Here is an 18552-nt window from a genome sequence, read left to right on the forward strand (position 1 = left end):
GGGCCGATGGCGCACTACGGCAGCCTCGCTTCCATCAATATTCCCCAGGGCAGCTGTGGCCACAATAGTAGCTGACCACCACTTAGTGGGGAGTGAAAGAATAATGCCTTAATTCTGTAAAGTGCTTTGAGTGTCTATGATAAAGCGCTGTATAAAATCCAATGCATGAATATTACCATTATTAGAACAGTTTGAGAGTCTTTCAGGGCCAAAGGTGTGTGTACATATAATATGTATTTATTTACATTTATTATCAGAAATAAAGCAATGACAAAAAAACCTAAGCTGACGGGATAGAAACAAGGTGTCGATTGAAATGTAGATCACAACTTTATTTATTGAAAATATATATATATATCAAAAGGCAAAAAACTCCTGCAAAATAATAAGTTTAAAATTTTTAAAGACCTGCATCCTTATATCATTTATTCAATAGTGGAGTAAAAGTACAAAAAAATGCAACCTAAGTATATTTACTTCATTTATCAACACTAAATTTATGTATTTACAATACAGGAAACAGTTTGATGTCATCATCAACGGAACAATAACGAAACCAACTCCAGCTTCTCTCATTGCTAGTGGTTCAGTTGGACAAACAGTCTCTGTGATCTGAGTATCGAGAAGTTAAACAAACAATATTATTGTTCATAATTATATGTTTTTTGAAAGCTTACATTCTGAAGAGAAATGGCTGCTGTGGATAAGAGACTTTACAGACAAATTATGAGGATGAACTCTGATCTGCTAAGATGAAAGAAGACTTTAGATTTACTAAAATTTATTTTACAAATTAACATTTGAAAATTTATTTAATCTGGTTTGAATATATTTAAAATATTATTTCTTGAAGAAAAAAAAAACAGTTTGATATTTTATGTAAATGATACTGTTTAGAACAGTTTGAGAGTCTTTCAGAGCCAAATGTAATAAATACAATAAGAGTGTTTGACTTCAATGTTCACATAATGTATGTGATATAGCAGGAGGAGAATTTTTTTATTACTATTTAATACCTGTAAGTAAAGTAACATGATACATACTGTGAGTGTATTAACAGAAGATCAAGATGTCCTACACATGCAGTCAGTCATGTGTAGACTTCACATGTGAAGTGGATTTACAGACTGTTTTTTGGGGGGTTTTAAACCCAAATTTCAAAATGACAGGACAAGACAAGATTTCCTTGTTTATGTGAGTTTTAGTGTTGAAATACTGAATACTAACCTTGTGTCCTTTCTATCCACTTTGACAGTGTCTCAACTATCAGTAGGGCAGGTTCTGTGCAGCAGCTCAACTGAATATACTATCATTGAGTTCATGGGAGAAGGTTCCTTTGGTAAAGTGGCCAAGTGCCAGATTAAATCCACCTGTAAAATAGTGGCAGTAAAAATCCTGAAGGACGAGGTTGTGCAAAACGTGCAGCATGAGGTGAGTGTTTGGATCTCTCCTATAGTTTTGGTGCCTCCAACAGGACTGTAACTATGAACTGTTTAGAGAATAGTGACAGAAAGATGATCTAATTCTCCTTTTTTCCCCTCCAGCTGTCTATGTTGAGTAGAATCAGCACACTGGATTCAGACCACTTCAACGTGGTCAAATTCTACGAGAAGTTTGAATACTTTGGCTGTACCTGCCTCGTCTTTGAGCTGCTTGCCATGGACTTATTACAGTTCATCAGGACTGAGCTGCATTTTTCTTCCATGTATGTGCACCAAATCCGCCCCATTGCAAAGCAGGTATGATCCTCTTTATAATTTGACTAAAATGGCGGCGGTGCCGTGCGTGTTGAAGTCTAGTTTGTGTGTGACACAATGTGGTGCGCGGAGCTGCATGGATGTTGCTGATGTTTTGACCGTTAAACTCTCGTGTCGCGTTGATGGAAGGAGCATCAGGCCAGAATCAGCTGATCAGATGCGTAGTTTACACAGTGATGGCACAATGTTCACATATGAGAGTGTGGTGACACAGCGCTACTCAGGACCTCAGACCTGCTTGATGCTCAGTAGATCATCTTCAAATGATGCTGATCGACTGATTGACAGACTGTGTTGCTTCATTAACTCAGATCAATGGCATCAACAGATCAATAGGACGGTTTCTGTCAAAATTTGCCTATTTTTCATGGACTGATCAGAGCAAAGTTACAGGACCTATCGGAGCAGCCACATTGAATTAGGGGAGAAAAAATCATTAGGTTTTAAAGTTGTTAAAAAGAATAAAAAAAACACTTTTTTATCTGTTTATTTAGTTTTCTACATTATTAAATGTTTGTGCAAAAGACAGAGAAGTCCATCTGCCTCCAATTTAACTTCCTCAAATGTCTGTGTGCGTCTGTGCACCTCACGTCTCCACACTGAATGAGAAAAATGCTCATTTAAATAGGGCGGTCTGCACCAGTTCTGCATGTGCACTGGTCATTGCTGCAATCTTAGTGAATTCCTCGCAACAGGTGAGGAATCTACGTCACCAAAGGATTTAGGGACGCAACTGGTTTACCACCCTTTATTTCAGATCTTAGTGAATCCACCCCTGAGTGTTTACAAAGTTGGTTTAAAGAAGATTTTACTTTTATTCTGAATTAAAAATGAATTAAAGCTCCCATGTAAATAATCCATGAAAAAGCTACTTAACCTCCCACTTTTCTGTAGCAAGACATACTTCCTACGTGCACTGCACTATTCTTTATAAAATAAAAGGTTTGTAAAAATGTACTATTCTTTTTTAAATAAAATATCACCAATGAATTAAATTCAAAATAAAATATATCAGACTGAAAACTCCGACATTCAATGCTGTTTTGGTGCGGTGCATTACGTTCAATCTGGTTGGTTGCATTTGATTGTTGTCTGGTAATTTAGTTTTTTTGTAGTTTTACAATCGAAAAATAGTAATTTACTCAATAACGGTTGGGTGTAGAAATCTAACAAATTACTGTACAAATGCCTATAATTCTTTTAAAATGTACTTAAGTATAAGTAAAATGACTGATTTAGAAATATACTTAAAAAAAGTAAAAGTACCTATAAAGGCAACTAAATTACAGTAACGTGATTACTTGTGATCCCTTACTTTCACCTCTGATTATAATCCTGTCTTTTCTCATTGTGTTCCTGCAGATGTTGGTTGCATTACAGGGACTCCAATCTCGTTGGATCATCCATACTGACATCAAGCTTGACAATGTCATGCTGGCAAACCATGAGAAGACTCCATACAAAGTCAAGCTTATTGACTTTGGACTGGCTATTCCATCCTCTGCTGCCAGGTGTGGGATGCAGCTTCAGCCCATCGGCTCCAGGTATGAGGGTGTCAGCCTGAATGACTTCTGTGTGACTGAAATAAATACCTGAATATTGTACAGTACAGGTAACTAGGATTTATTGATTCCTGTTGTTTTTTGTTGGGGAATCATCTAAAAATTAATTATGGTCATTAACAAACAAGTAAACAACATTTCATGGCAAATGTATTCACATTTTATTTGACTAAGGTCCAACCTACACTTCAGTTTATATTAACAGAATGTTAACTTTTCTGCTCTCATTTTCACTACTCAATATATTTTCAATAAAAACTACATATTAGGTTCATCAGACTTTTCTGGTTGTTTTTTCAATGTAAAAACTACACAATATTGATATTAAAAATGAAGTGTAAACAAGATCTGTTCAGGTTAAATGAGCAGTGGTTAAACCTGATACTTTTTATTTTACCTTAATGGTGAGCTCGAGGCTTTCTTCAGAGCTAATGCTAACAAGCTAACGCTATGTTTCCTTGTATCGATACAACTGATTGATTACTTTTTAGAACAATTTTGTATCAATTGATGTCATCCGGAAGGCCAACTTGCCGAGCACAAATCGATGTAGTTGGATCGTAGGAATATAAATCGATGAATTGATCTAATGGATGAATTGTTACATGTTTAGTCATTATAGTGTTGGCACTTAGTGCTAAGCAACAGATTTCTAAAGAGTATCTCATTCATTTTGCTTCACAGGGCCCCAGAGATTTGTCTTGGTCTACCATTCACAGAGGCCATTGACATGTGGGGGCTGGGCTGTATGCTGGCCGACCTGTACCTGGATCAGAGCCTCTTCCCTGTCAACTGTGAATATCTCATGGTAATTCACCTTTTTTTATACACCATCCCGTCATCCATTTAGTGACCCACGTGCTCTTTCTCAGGCTGTTTTATACGCATGTATATAAAGTCTTGAAGAAATGCCCCTAATGTGTGTAATTGTGTGTTCTTTCTGCAGATGAAAGCCATGGTGGAGTTTCTTGGCATGCCGCCGGACTACCAGCTCTGTTGTGGCGTGTATACCAAGAAATTCTTCTGTCAGGAAGAGGATGAGTTTGGTTCAAGATGGAGGCTCCTGGTAAAAACATTATTTTTATTGTTGTTGAACCTTGATTGTTGTCTTAAACTTATCCTAAACCCTTGTCATTGTCGATGTGTTTCCTCAGACACCGGAAGAATATTCCGCTAATAATGACAAAAAAGCTGAAGAATGGCCCGCATGGCGATGTCATTTCAAATCATGGGATGACCTGCTCTATGTAAGTGTTCTCTACAATATATATATATATATATATATATATATATATATATATATATATATATATATATATATATATATATATACAAGTGTTTATAAGATGAAAATACTCACAGTTTATTTTTTATTAACACTTATCATATGTTATGAGCTAGAGAGGTTTGAACTTGTGCGAGGACCTAACTCTTTTTTGTTTTAAATCCAGATCTTTAATGAAGAGGATGCTGAGGAGTTTGAGGACAGGAGGGCATTCATAGACTTCCTCAAGCAAGTACTGCATCAGGATGGGGGGAAGCGAATCTCTCCCACTGAGGCCCTTCAGCATCCATTCATAACAATGTCCCACCTGAGCCAGGATCCAGGCAACAGTGACTAGTGAGTAACTGCACTGAGGAGACAATCATGCACATGGAGATCAACTTGTTGTTTAATTGACTTTTTTTTAAATTAATCTTTGTTTTTTATTTTTCCTCTAGTCTAACCGAGGCACAGAGTTACATGTCAATGAAATGTACCAATGAGGACATTGACGAGGAACATAAGGTTCAGCTGTCTCCTGGCCAGGTTCTTCTTGCAAATAGCTGGGAATCTGATGAGGCGCATGGACGTGAGCCATTTGACCAGATCCTGACTCCTGCATCCAGCCAAATCAAACCACTTTCTGATGTGAATAATGACAATGGAAGTGTTAAGGAGCCAAGTCTCGATTGGGGAGAAGAATTCAATCATCATTCATCAGTGGATGATTCAGGAATCTTCACCCTTCCTCATTGTGGTGATGAAAATCTTGAATCATTTTCCTCAGTGAATGGACCTGTGGTGGAAGACGTCCCCATCCCCGCCCCCAAGAGATTTAGGAATGTTCGGAAGTTCTTTTCCAGAATTCGTAAAACGTTTTTTGGCTGCTTCTGTTGCTCCGTGCAGGAGTAATTCCATGTATTCCATCAATTCTATTCTATCTATACACCCTCCCGTACACTCAGGTCCTCTGTTCTCTCCATTCGTCTTGTTCTCCTATCCAATCCAACCAGGGACAACTGTCATTCAGTCACTCTGTTTATCTGTCTGTGTATGTGTAAATAAACACACTATATAACTTATCTGTTTTGTTAATGTTTTTGTAGTTTTGACTCCTTTTTCCAAAGTATTTTGAAGCTTTTCGTGGAAGTCCCTGATATTGTAGTGTTCTAAAAGTTCTGCAGAGCTGCTGAATGTCCTGGATCAGAATGAAAAGAAACTGTGTTTATTTTTCATAAGTCAGTAGTGATGATGGCATTGCCCAATACCATGTCAGCACCTAAAACTAATACCAAACTCCTACTTGGCAGCATGATCTCAGTTTCCTCCTATGGTTATAAAAAATAATAATAAAAGTCATGCCACTGATACAATAATAGATAATGTATTTGGATATATACTTAGAATTGGGGAAACATTTGTGATGACAGATAATATGACAAAAATAATATTAATTTATTAATAGTGTAGGGAACCAAACCACATCAAGCCTAAAGACCATTTTGAACAGGAATTAACCAAGGAGCCTGTTTTTTTTAATCACGAACTGTTTACAACATAACTGCCCCAGCAACTTTGAGGTGCATAGCTAACCCCACTATGCGGCCTTTTGAACCCAATAACGCAGTTGAAAATACTGGCCCAACACTTTGAAATGTTCAGTACGAACTTTTTTTACAACTCCACACGGAGGAAGAACATCCGTCTTCTCTCTCCTTTACAAACAGATATTTTTGGGATGCTGTAAGATCATAGCACTGTCCCACTGACCCCTGACCCCCTGTGTTGAGCTGTCACACAAGGACACTTTGCAGGCCCCTTCTCTGAGATGTGTCCACAGTGAAAAAGGGAGAACAAAGAAATTGCATTATGTTTGAAAAGTCACAAATGAAAACATTATTGGAATGGTTTCTGGAGAAATTGCAAATATTGTCTGTCCTATTCCACTCTTTTCAGATAATTTTATACCCACAGAATGCTGTTTTAAATGTTTCATCAGTTAAAAAGTGCTTAAGAGATACTGTGGTCTGCCAAGTGGAACTTAACTGGAACAATAAACTAATTGTGGTGAGACAGGTTAGTGTTATTCTACTGATGATGTGGTGTTGCAGTAGCAGTGGTGGGCCGTCAGGGCCAGCAATGCCTTCTCTGCTGGCCTAAACATAATCAGAAAATAAATTTCATTTTAACGTATTTTTTTTATAAATATGTATTAAACTTTTCCTCATAGTCTTTTCTCTTCATTTCATAACCTTCCTCTTGGTTGCGCTGCTTCCAGGATTGTATATTTATCTTATAGCTTTCATCCAATCATATTTGAGCTGTCACGTGTTGCCAGGCTCCACGAAATCTTCCCGAGGCCTTCAGAATTAAAAGTAGGGGTGCCTGTACACTTAAATGAACTGAAACAGACAGATTGTGATAACCAATCAGATTTCGAGTTGGCGACATCAGGGCCAGCTAGCAGGTATCACGTTGAACGTGAGACGTTCTGACGTTCACGTCCTCTGATTGGATACGCACTAGTGAGAGGCAGCGCTATGCAAAGTAGAGTGACGTTAACCAAATGGAAGCTGGTGTCCCGTCAGGTCGTCCAACCCCCGCGCTAGCTAACCAATCCCAGCCAGGAAAAGGGTTTGTGCGCCACTTTCAAAGCAGCAGCTACGAGCAGTATCCCTGGCTCACAGGTTCAGAGAGACTCGGCTTTCAGCACTAGCCTCCATGTTGATAGAAAAGGACTTATTGGTGGAACTGAGACAGACAGATAAACTGTACAACAGTCATTGAAGTCTTCTTGAGGAAAGAAAGGAGGATGGATTTTGTGTTCAAATAAGCGGGGATAGTCGTTCTGGTGAGTACAAAGCTTTTCTTTCTTCTTTTTTTTTCTTTATTTGTGTGATTTTATTTCGCAAGCCCTGTCTTGACGGTCTGGCGGGGCGGTCTGCGCCGTGCCGCACCGGGCGCAGCCTGCGCTTTACCGTCGAGACAGAGCCCATAATGTGCCGGTACCTGGCGCACCTGTGACTTCAGTAAAGGGACTGAATTGTTTTGCTTTCCGACAGTGGTGAAATGGTGTAGCCTACTCCTTGAACGTTTGATGGGTGGACACTAGCCACCATATCCACCACCACCACCTTTAAGCTCGGCACCCGAGTGTAAAGCGAGGCAGTAGCAGTGATAAGCTGCTGGAGAGACATTCTGAAAAGATAATATAGAATAAGTTACCATCATGTTTTTGACAAAAACAGAGACATATTTCAATTTTAATACATGGATAAAATCAGGGGGACAGCTGCAGAGAAATAGCTTTGAACCAGTGACTTGTAATGATGTCCATGACTGGTGAGGAAATGACTTCTCTGGAGTGGGATCTACACATTAATGGACCAAAATAGAAGCTTATATATTGTTTTTGATCCTAATTGAAATATTTCATTGGAAGGTTTTAAAGTCTTAAAAATTACAATTTAATAAATTAATACTGTTCAACAATATACATAAGAACATTTAATATGAAGTGAAATATTTAAAATCAAATATACAGTAGAAGAGTGATTATTGCTGCATGCGTCAACATTCCAGGCATCAGAACCACAATGTACACCAGACGCCAGACATCAAAATATTATCAGATGCACAGAAAGACCAGCACCAGTGCACAGTGGTTGTCCTTGTAAAATGGCTGAATAAGACACAATGAATGAGTGCCATCCTGACCACAAAGCTCTCACCTTCAGGGAGAATTTATCTCCTGTCCACACCCTGTTGTGTTATTCTACTGGATTAACACATAATGTAGCTAAATTAGGCGTGCAGTATAGATCTAGAACAGTGGTCTCTAACCTTTTCAAGCAGCAAATCCCTGACCTCCACCTTGGTGACGCCAACGAACAGTAAAAAAAACCAAAAAAAAAGATTTTACTTCCACTTTATATTAAATGCTTTGGTCCAACATTAAAAAATTATGAACCGAAAATGCTATCTGTAACTAACATATTGAACGTATTGGTCAATTTAATGAGCCTGTTACGCTGAAAAAGGACTGGATCGACAGTGACATTAATCAGCCATAATGTATTTGTGTTTTATTTATTTATTTTGCGATCATTATGAATTTCCTATGTTTCATTTGTGTGTTCAGGTGGATTTGTTCAGGCATCTAAATGGGCAGCTATTGTTTTTTGTACCGTTGTATTCTGGATCGACAGAAAAAGAGAGAAAAAGTGCGCTAGCAAAAGTGAACATTAATCAGCCATAATGTATTTGTGTGATTTTTTTTAATTTATTTTTTGCGAGTATTATAAATTTCCTGTTTCATTTGTGTTCTGGTGGTTTTGTTCAGGCATCTAAATGGGCAGCTATTGTTTTCATTAGATTCACAATCAGAATTTCTAATAAGTTTAAATTTACCAGTTTTAGACGGGACAAAATGTGTTACATTTAATTATATTTGATCCTTGCTGTCCACTCCTTTTCTTGGAAGGATGGTAGCAGCAAATCAGCTGTGTGCTGTAGTACGCACGTCAGCTGCAACTTATGAAATGAAACTCTATCAGACGTCAAAATGACACTGTGTCCATTGTAAAGCCACAGTTTGATCACACTACAGAGTAAATAACAAGTGAAACACTGATGATGATGATGATGATGATGATGATGATGATGATGATGATGATGGCTTTCTACACAAACAAACATAATTCTGTCGTTAGTATGAGGAGAAAGAAGAGATATTTTAACTATGGCACGGACAGAAAAATGAATCCTATCTTCACACTGCAAAACATTGTGACTTCTCTTTTGGAGCAGCACAACTACCAGCATGTTGAACAGCTCTTGTTCATACACAAAAACCTAGACACTATAAAGCACGAGCTTGATGAACATTAAAAGTTTCAGTTGACTACCTTCAAAAAGTTATGTACACATTTGATTTTTTTGTACATGTTTACCTCAGTTCTAATGGAGGTTTTATTTTATTTATTTCAGTATAAATAATAAATCACTGAATAAATAATGATAAATCAGTGAATGACTTGATGTGATGTGTACAACAACTAACACTGAATACCTTTGAAATGGACCTTGAACCCTGTGGATGACCTGAAACATGACAATGTACCAGTAGAACCCTGTCTCTTATGGACCCCATAGATCTCAGACATCCTGCATTGGTCAAGTAGTATAGCAAAGGTGGATTTGACTTCTAAACAGTTAATAATAACTTCTTGTGATGCTAGATATCTGAAAATGCAACTATTAGTATCTTATTAGTAAAAAAAACCCAGACACTAGTGGTCTGTACGTTACAGAATGTCTAGAGGTTCCCTAATAGTTCAGTGCAGGTTTTATTCCACACATTGTTCTGGACAGATTGTCAAAGGTTTTCTGAGGACCAATCAGGAGCTATTGGCTGCACCTGTGATGTTCTCCCTCAGCTGACTCCAATCAGTAGCTCAGAGTCTATATAAGGGGGTGGCAGGTCTTTAGCTCAGTTGAGTGTGTGCTATCAGAGAGTCAACACCATCAGTTCACTTTCTGTTCAGAGGGTATTCCATAAAGTGTGTTATGTTTAAACTCTAATGAGGGAAACTCTGAGTATCCCATTCCTAAACATGAGGTATGTTCTTCTCTGAGTATGTTACCCTGGCAACATTGTCAGTGAACTAAACCTGGTTGCTGGCAGGTTTTATCAAAGAAACCCTGGGTTTCTATCGGGCTCCGCCCACCTGGACAAGAGTGAAGTCATGGATTGTTTGTTCATTGCTAATCCCATTGACATAAAAACTCAAATGATTAAAAATGCTTTACGCTGCGAGAGCTTTTTCTGGCCAAGACAGGATATGTTTTATTTTCCTGAGGAGTATCTTTGGGAACGCTACCGGTTTAGTTTATTCTTTATGATCATCTGGGACCACACATTAGGAACCTCATACCGTGGACGAGCGCTCACATCCACATAAATCTTGTGTGACGCATTACGTTTTTTCGCTAACGGTAGTTTCCTTTATAATATTGAGGATGCTGAGCACCTGGGAAAGGCAACTGTATGCAGATCAATAAGGAAGGTTGCTCTGGCATTAAAAGGCCGACTTCCTTCGTTTGTCACGTTCCCAGGATACAAGCCAGTGGCTAATATAAAGGCTGTATTCTACAGGATTGCAGGTTAGTGATGTACACATTATTTACTGTATTATTAAAATGACATGCATTGTGCTGCAACCACACAGGTGGGTGAGTAGTTTAATGTGCTCTAATTCAGCAGGAGTCCCAAATGTTTTAAGCTGAGTGGATGGGACACAAAATCCCACAATTGCTCCAAAATGAGGCGGACTATGTGAAGAGGAAATCATTTCACAGCATCAATGTCCAGGTCGAACAGCTATCACACTCGTACATAGAAATGTATTTGTAATTCATTGAACATGTCATCCTCTGAACTGTGAAGATCATATGATCCCTCCTACCTCATCACCAATGTGGAAGCAAAGTGGCCTGGCTCTGTGCACGACTCCAGAATTTATGGGGAGTGTAGTCTGAGCAACAGATTTGCAAGTGTTAAGGAAGAACGTTTTTTGCACTGTTCATCTCCAGTTTAATTGAAGTTCTGTATATCCTCTTATTACAGGCCACTTTGATATCTATTGGGAGATTGAGGCTACCCATGCCTGCCAATGTTACTGACTCCATATCCTGACCCTGAGCCTGGTCCCCAACTACATTTTAATGTGGCCTACAGCAGGACTAGAGCCCGGGTTGAGAATACCATAGACATTCTCAAAGCTCGGTTCCAGTGCCTGAAAAAGCTCAGGGTCACTCCAGCAAGGTCATGTGACATTATTGTGGCGTGTGTTGTTCTCACTAATATTGCAATTATTAGAGGGGAGCCACACCCTGCTGTACAACTGATTCCTGAGGATGACCATCCCTTCATCCTGCTGCTGATGCCCAGGATGGAAGGGCCATAAGGGACATTGTCTGCAGGAATCTATGTTAAACTCTTTCCTTAACCCCCCCATCAAAACATTATATAAAACAACATTGCTTTTGAAAAAAGCCCCAGAAATGTTTGTGAAAAAGAAAATACAGAAATACAGAAACAAGTAATTTTTGTGCTATTCTTATTCCCTAAAAGTTCAAAAGCATCTATTAAAATCTCTACAGATAGTACCATCATTCACATATAACTATGCACCCACATTAACTATCGTTGAAGTAACAGGATTTCAAGATCCGTCTTTATCTTTTGTAGGTAAATTTGTTCCAGTTTATTTTTGGTTATTTGTCTAATGAGGTTGATCCTGTATAATTCTTTGGCTGGTAACTGGGAAACAATGGCCAACATTTAATTATTGCTGTTGGTTAAGCAGAGATATTATTTCAACCTCATATGCACCTATTACACCTATTTTAAATAGCAGTAATGGTGGAAACTCTCCCCCCCTGCAGCACAATGCTGACCCTGAGGGGATCATAGAGCATGGGAGCCAGAGGCTCCCACAGGTCGGTCGCCACGACAACATTTCCAAGGAGAAGGATGTACTCCCCTTCCTCTGATGGCAGACAGGACAGTACCTCCACCTCCTGGGCTGCAGATATCACTGACTGTTAGGAGAAAGATGAATGAATATATACATAGGGGAAGAGAACCAATCATCCTATTGAAAACAAAAATGAATATTTACATGTACTGCAGTACTGTTAGTACTCTGCAGCTGAAAGCCATAGTGGTTAGTGACACCCTTTAGGTGGGTCACTTTAATCCTGCTGTGCTGCAGGATGGGGAACAGGACAGCTTCTCTCCAGAGGTTCATGATGACTCTGGTCCCATCCTATAAAAGAGGGTGACAGCAGTAGTAAATGTATTGGTCAGTTAATGATATTTTTTTAAATTGTAAATGTACATTAAACAACAGTTATTTCCAAACAAGTCATTTGATTATATCAGCACTCATGGAATGTGTTTGGTCCAGAGTAACAACAGCACTGGGACTTTTTACACACGTTATCACTCCTCTGTTCAGGCTTTCTAATAGAAAATGTTTGTGTTGCCTGGCAACAGCCTCGTCTCCCTTCCAGTTGTGGATCTATTTGTTTTGGAGGAGCCAAATAAATGATTAAATAAACAAATCATAATCTGTTGTTGCTTAATACTGTTGACTAATAAAATGTGCTTGTAGAACTGTTGGATAAAAGCAATATTACACTGGAAGTTATGCTTTTTTAATTATACATGTTTCAATTTACATTGATTTCCCATTTAGAACAATCAATAAATGAATGACAACTTTGATAAACGACAGATTGATATGGTTATTACAACAAAAAGGTGTTAGATGTTTAATTAGTTATAAATCCTCAGTCAAATATTATTTTTCTCATGGCATAACTCTTTGTTTTGCAGACCTACAACCCAAAAATACAGCAGAGACCAAAACAAACAGAGCTTCAATTTTTTGCTCTCATCGTCAGTTTTATTCACATTTAATTGTTCTATATAAATTAAAAATTAAAGTACATGAGGTGTCAAAATCATTGTATCTCAGGGGCACATACAGTGCAGCTTGATCTCAAGTGGGATAGACCTGTATAATAATGATCTATAAATTTAAATGTTTAATTTATATTTTAGTGCAAGAATTTTGGTGCATTAAGATAATGACTTTTATTGAACTGTCCTTTACCAATACAACTTGTAAAGAAATACTAAGATTCTAATAAAATAACTGCAAATTCTTATGTCATAGTTTATAGTTACAACCTGACCCGGATCTACCATATGGGCAACCTGGGCACGTGCCCAGGGGCCCTCGGGCATAGAGGGGCCCTCTGCCGGCAGAAATAATAATGGTCCAATCAGAATAAAATAATGGTTGTCTACAAGAAATGGACTCTCGTGATTGTCTCCCTTATATGTCAGTTTGTTGACTTGACAGGTAATGATTGGGAGCGGGTGGCAATGCATTGTGTAGATTGGCTAATGATAATGGTGGGTGGGGCTTAGCAGGTGGTTTCCATAGTTTCCATATATTGTGTATGTAGTGGAAAGTGGCGGAAAATGGACCTCAGCAGCATCAACAAAAAGCCCAGCGGACACGCAAAGCGCAAGAAGAAAAAAGAAAAGGAGGAAAAGGAAGCGACAGCTATAAAAAATGTTATGCCAATTAACAGCTTTTTCAAAAAAGCTAGAATTGAAGAGGAGGGTTTCGAGCTAGCCAGCAGCAATGTTAGCTTGGAAGCGCCTTCTACCAGTGATGCCCAGCCTGAGCTAACGGCGGCAACTATCCTTACCGGAGAAAATGAAGCGGCATCTATGAATGAAGAGCAAGCGGAACAAGGTAATTCCTCAATATCTGAAGACCCTGCACTATGGGGATCGCTTACAGAAAGCACCCGCAAGGAAATTTTATTTAAAGGAATCTCAGCCTTTCAAAATCTGGCGGCTAAATATCCTGCTTCACGGAGGGGGAACGACGCAGAGGGAAAGACGCGCTCCCTTACTAATGACGCTCTGACCCGGCGCATTTACAATGGGGAAGCTATTCCACGAGAATGGATTATATATTCACCATCAACGGGAGATATTTTTTGCTTTCCTTGCAAAGTGTTTTCACAATGCAACAATGCATTTATTGCGGGGTTTAGCGATTGGAAACACCCGGAGCGAATAACGGAGCATGAAATGAGTGGGGAGCACCGAAGATGCATGCTTTCACTTGCACATCGCAGCAAACATCTGGGCACTGTTGATGCTTCTCTTGGGAGACAGATCGAAGCAGAAGGTCAGTACTGGAAGGATGTTTTGAGGCGTGTAGTTGCCGTGATTAAATTTCTGAGTGAAAGGGGGCTTCCCTTCCGCGGAGATGATGAACTTTTGGGATCTCCTCACAATGGCAATTACCTGGGAATCCTCGAGCTGCTTGCACAGTTTGATCCGTTTTTAAAGGAACATTTGCAGAAGTATGGTCAGAAGGGTCGTGGCAAGCCTTCATATTTGTCATCAACTATATGTGAGGAGTTTATTAATTTAATGGGAGAAAAAACAAAGCAAGCCATTGCTACAGAACTTCAGCAGGCGAAGTATTTCTCTGTTATAGTAGACTCTACACCTGACATGTCTCACGTGGACCAGCTAACTTTTGTGTTCCGATTTGTGAGTGAGACAGGAAAAGTGGTTGAGCGATTCATCGGATTCGAACCAATTCACAGTCACACTGGATCAAGTCTGGCTGAATGTGTGATCAAGATGGTCAGTGACTTGGGGCTGGATCTTTCTAACTGCCGTGGGCAGGCTTATGACAATGCATCAAACATGTCAGGGAAATATAATGGATTGCAAGCTCAGCTCAAGAAGAACAACCCACTAATGCACTACATTCCTTGTGCCGCACATTCTTTGAACTTGGTTGGTGTGAATAGTGTGGAAAATAGCTGTCGGGGAGCAAGCCAGTTTTTTGACTTCCTTCAATCACTATATGCGTTTTGCTCTGCTTCCACCCACCGATGGAATAAGGTGTTCACTGCAGACATCTCACTGACGCTAAAATCCCTCTCCTGTACAAGATGGAGCTGCCGAGGAGACTCCACCAGAGCTCTTTCTGAAAATTATGCTAAAATAGCAAGCTCCTTAAAGATGGTAGCCTCGGACGATGAAGAGCGACGGGACACAAGGCGGGAGGCCGCTGCGCTGTGTAACAAGCTTGAGAAGCTGGAGACCGCGCTCATGACCATGTTTTGGGACACTGTGCTGCAACGATTCAAGCTGACAAGCAACAGCTTACAGAAGAGAGAGATGGACCTGATGACTGCTGTGCGGCTTTTGGAGTCACTGCACACTTATGTTGCATCACTAAGAGGACAATTTGGTGACTTTGAGACATCTGCCCGGGCCATCACAGGTGTGACACAGGCCTACCAATCCGAGACCCACCACGTGAGTAAAAGAAAAACCTTTGATGATGAGACAGTTGACAATGAAGTGGTGCTCACTGGGAGTAAAAAGTTCCAAGTTGAGACATTCAATGTGATTATTGACAGTTTGCTGTCAGGACTGAAGAAACGGCTGGATGCTTATAAAGACAATGATCGTTTTGGTGTCCTATTTGACATGGACTGTGCGGACACTGATCTCTTCAAACGGGCCAATGCTCTCTCATCTTCATATCCATCTGACTTGGATAATTCTTTATCTGATGAGCTGATCCAGTTTAGGTCTTTTGTCAGCACTGAGCAAGATAAGACACCTGCAAATCTATTGCAGATTGTGCAGAGGAATGGACTCCAGACAACCTTCCCCAACGTATTTGTTGCTCTCAGGCTTTTTCTCACACTGCCTGTATCCAACTGTGAGGGAGAGAGGTCCTTTTCACAACTAAAAAGAATAAAAAACGAACTCAGGACAACTATGGGTCAGAAGAGACTTTCTGCACTGTCCTTAATGGCCATAGAATCTGAGCTGGTGAGGGAGCTGGACTTTGAGGACTTGATTTGCAACTTTGCAAAGAAAAAGACCAGAAAGAAGAACTTCTAAAGGTAAGAACCATTGTGCTTTATGTGAAGTGAGTAGGCCACTATAAACTCTTATGATTGTGCAGATAATACATGTATTTTGCTTATTCTATTATGCTGTTTGCACAACATGTATCTTGCATAATTCATTGTGGTGTGATGCAGAGAGTTATAGTGCTGCATATTTGTTTTTTTGCAGTGTTAAGTTATCCAGCTGACTTGGTGACAGTGCAATGCAATGCAACCTGCACTCAGTTGTGTTATGTGATGGCATTGTTATATCTTCATGTAACGCCCTAGTGGGGTAATTACAGGGTAATATCATCTAATAGTGTATCACACAAGAATGGACCAGAAGAATTTGGTAAGGTACGACTGCTGGAGAAATTCACAGCTTAACACTACAGATATGCAAGTAAAAGACCACAGACCATAGGATAAGTTTAAATAGCCGGCTTGTATTAGAAAAATAAAATAAGAATAAGGACATACAACAATGACAACATAAAACATAAAACATACAATAGAAAAATCACAACTTTGTGTGAATCCCTTTTTGTTAAACCCTTTTTGTGTTTAATTCAGTTTCAGATCTATTTTTAGTTTTACTGGTTGCAACCTTTTAGTTAATTTTCTATTCAAGTTATTTTTATTCAAGTGGTTCAAAGTATCATAAGCTAACTAATTAGTTTGAATCACATTTAGGTACCTTTTAAGTTGGACAGTTTGTTTACAACAAACACCATTGTAAAATACCCTCTTACAATCATTAGAAAATAAAAATACAAAAAATAGAAATAAAAAGAATTCAGCAAAAGGCTGAATCAAATCTGTATTTCACAGATAAAAGTCCTTTTCTCCCTTCACTCTGACTTAGCAGTTCAGTTCAGTCTTTATCCTCTGCAGTGTTGCAGAAGTATGGGTGAATCCTACCAGTTCAGATGAAAACCATGCACCAATCAGCAGAGGGCGTAGCACTCGAGCAGATGCACAGTTCAGAAGGTCCACGTGGTTCGAAGGCTGGTTCAAGAGCGGCTCGCCATCTTGTTTCAAGCACGTCTTCTTCAAAGTTCACTTTAGCTGGATATTTTTCAACCCACACTAAATGGCCAAGTCCCGTTTATCACAGTACCAATCTCTGCACTGGAACAGGTTGGAAAGCAAAAATACTTATCCAACAACTTTTAGACTTGTTTTCTGCTCTCCTTTCTTCCTTCCCCGCAGCAGCACCGCCTGTATGCGTTCTCACTGCTCTCTATTCTGCAGAAGCTCCGTGTATGTTTCTGCCTGTTCTCCTTTTCTCTTTTTTTTATGCAGCAGCAGCAGCTCCGTGCATGTCTCCCTCGCCTAGCAGGTACATTTCCGGGAAACAATCCGGTTGGCTGATGCTAGTCACATGGGTCACGCAGCTGCGTGCTTAATAAGAAAATACACTTTTTTTTTAAATTATTATTATTATTAAAGTAGATTGAACAAATAACCCACAAATTAACAGTTTTAAACTTTTAACAAATTCTTATAAATAAAATATGAAAAACGTTTTGAAACATTTTATCATATTTACCTATTTAATAACTCTTTTTTCAAATTTATTTATTTCTTCTATTACTGTTGTTTATAACATGCTTTCACTTTGATAAACACTTAACCTGGGTTACACCCTCCCCTCTTAACTCTATGCAAGTCCCTTTGCATAATGCATAGTTCAGACTACTTTCACTTCATGTAGTTCAATAGAATCTGTGACCGCTTCACTCAGGCTTTGAAAAAGAGACTGAATTATAGTAACAAGAGGATTACCCAACTGTGGGTAGGTTAACTGTTTGGGTGTCTTTCTTTCTCTCAGAGATCTTCTGACATTTTGCTCTGTGTCAGGATCATTTGTACCATTTCTATTGTCAATATTTATGATTACTTCATCTTTTGTTGTTTCCTTTGCATTTACTCCTTTCATTTCAGGTTCAGGCAAGTTTTCCATTTCACTTTCAGTTTTGTCTCCATAATCTGTTAAGTTTCCACTATCGGTGTTTTTGTCATTTTCAGGTGTTTTGTCATAATCAGGTAGGTTGTCATGTTCAGGTTCAGGTTCATTCACATCCTCTGGAGCATTTTCAGGAATTTCCTCAATATTTGGAACTGAGTTATCAGATGCGTTTTGCTCAACAGTAGGACTTTGGCCATATTTGGGAGGATGGACTACTATGTATTCCTCAACTGTCCTTGAGATTTCCTCGAGAGGACTTGGGGGGAAATACAGTGGGTAGCTATCACTTTCCTCGGAGTCGTATTCAAACTCATGTTCAGAATCATGTGCAGGATGTTGGCGTGTGCTAGGCCTGCGGGGTTTTTCTTTTACTACAGGTGAAGGCTCAGGCAAAGTTGGCAAGAAACCACAGGGCAACAAGAGGTCTCTATGAAGAGTACGAGTGGGACCAATTTTTTGTTCAGGCTTAACTGTATA

The 18552-nt window shown here is 39.2% G+C and overlaps 1 protein-coding gene across 1 annotated transcript; it reads left to right on the forward strand.

Moving 5' to 3' along the window:
* Window positions 1-1426: 1426 nt before the first annotated feature.
* LOC114458036 (homeodomain-interacting protein kinase 2-like) lies at window positions 1427-5495 on the forward strand. The gene is made up of 10 exons (XM_028440279.1): window positions 1427-1431; window positions 1562-1739; window positions 3120-3301; window positions 4004-4127; window positions 4266-4385; window positions 4474-4566; window positions 4771-4940; window positions 5042-5265; window positions 5371-5426; window positions 5490-5495. Exons 1-10 carry the CDS (start codon window positions 1427-1429, stop codon window positions 5493-5495), a joined length of 1158 nt encoding a protein of 385 aa, XP_028296080.1.
* The last annotated feature ends 13057 nt before the right edge of the window (window positions 5496-18552 follow it).

The sequence above is a fragment of the Gouania willdenowi genome, chromosome 24, assembly GCF_900634775.1.
Source record: "Gouania willdenowi chromosome 24, fGouWil2.1, whole genome shotgun sequence".
Taxonomy (NCBI): domain Eukaryota; kingdom Metazoa; phylum Chordata; class Actinopteri; order Blenniiformes; family Gobiesocidae; genus Gouania; species Gouania willdenowi.

Bases quoted from the DNA above. Each gene is read 5' to 3' on its own strand.
- LOC114458036 (XM_028440279.1), top strand. The intron at 4,128-4,265 runs GTAATTCACCTT...TTCTTTCTGCAG, and splicing joins TCAACTGTGAATATCTCATG to ATGAAAGCCATGGTGGAGTT. The intron at 5,266-5,370 runs GTCTCGATTGGG...CATTTTCCTCAG, and splicing joins TGGAAGTGTTAAGGAGCCAA to TGAATGGACCTGTGGTGGAA.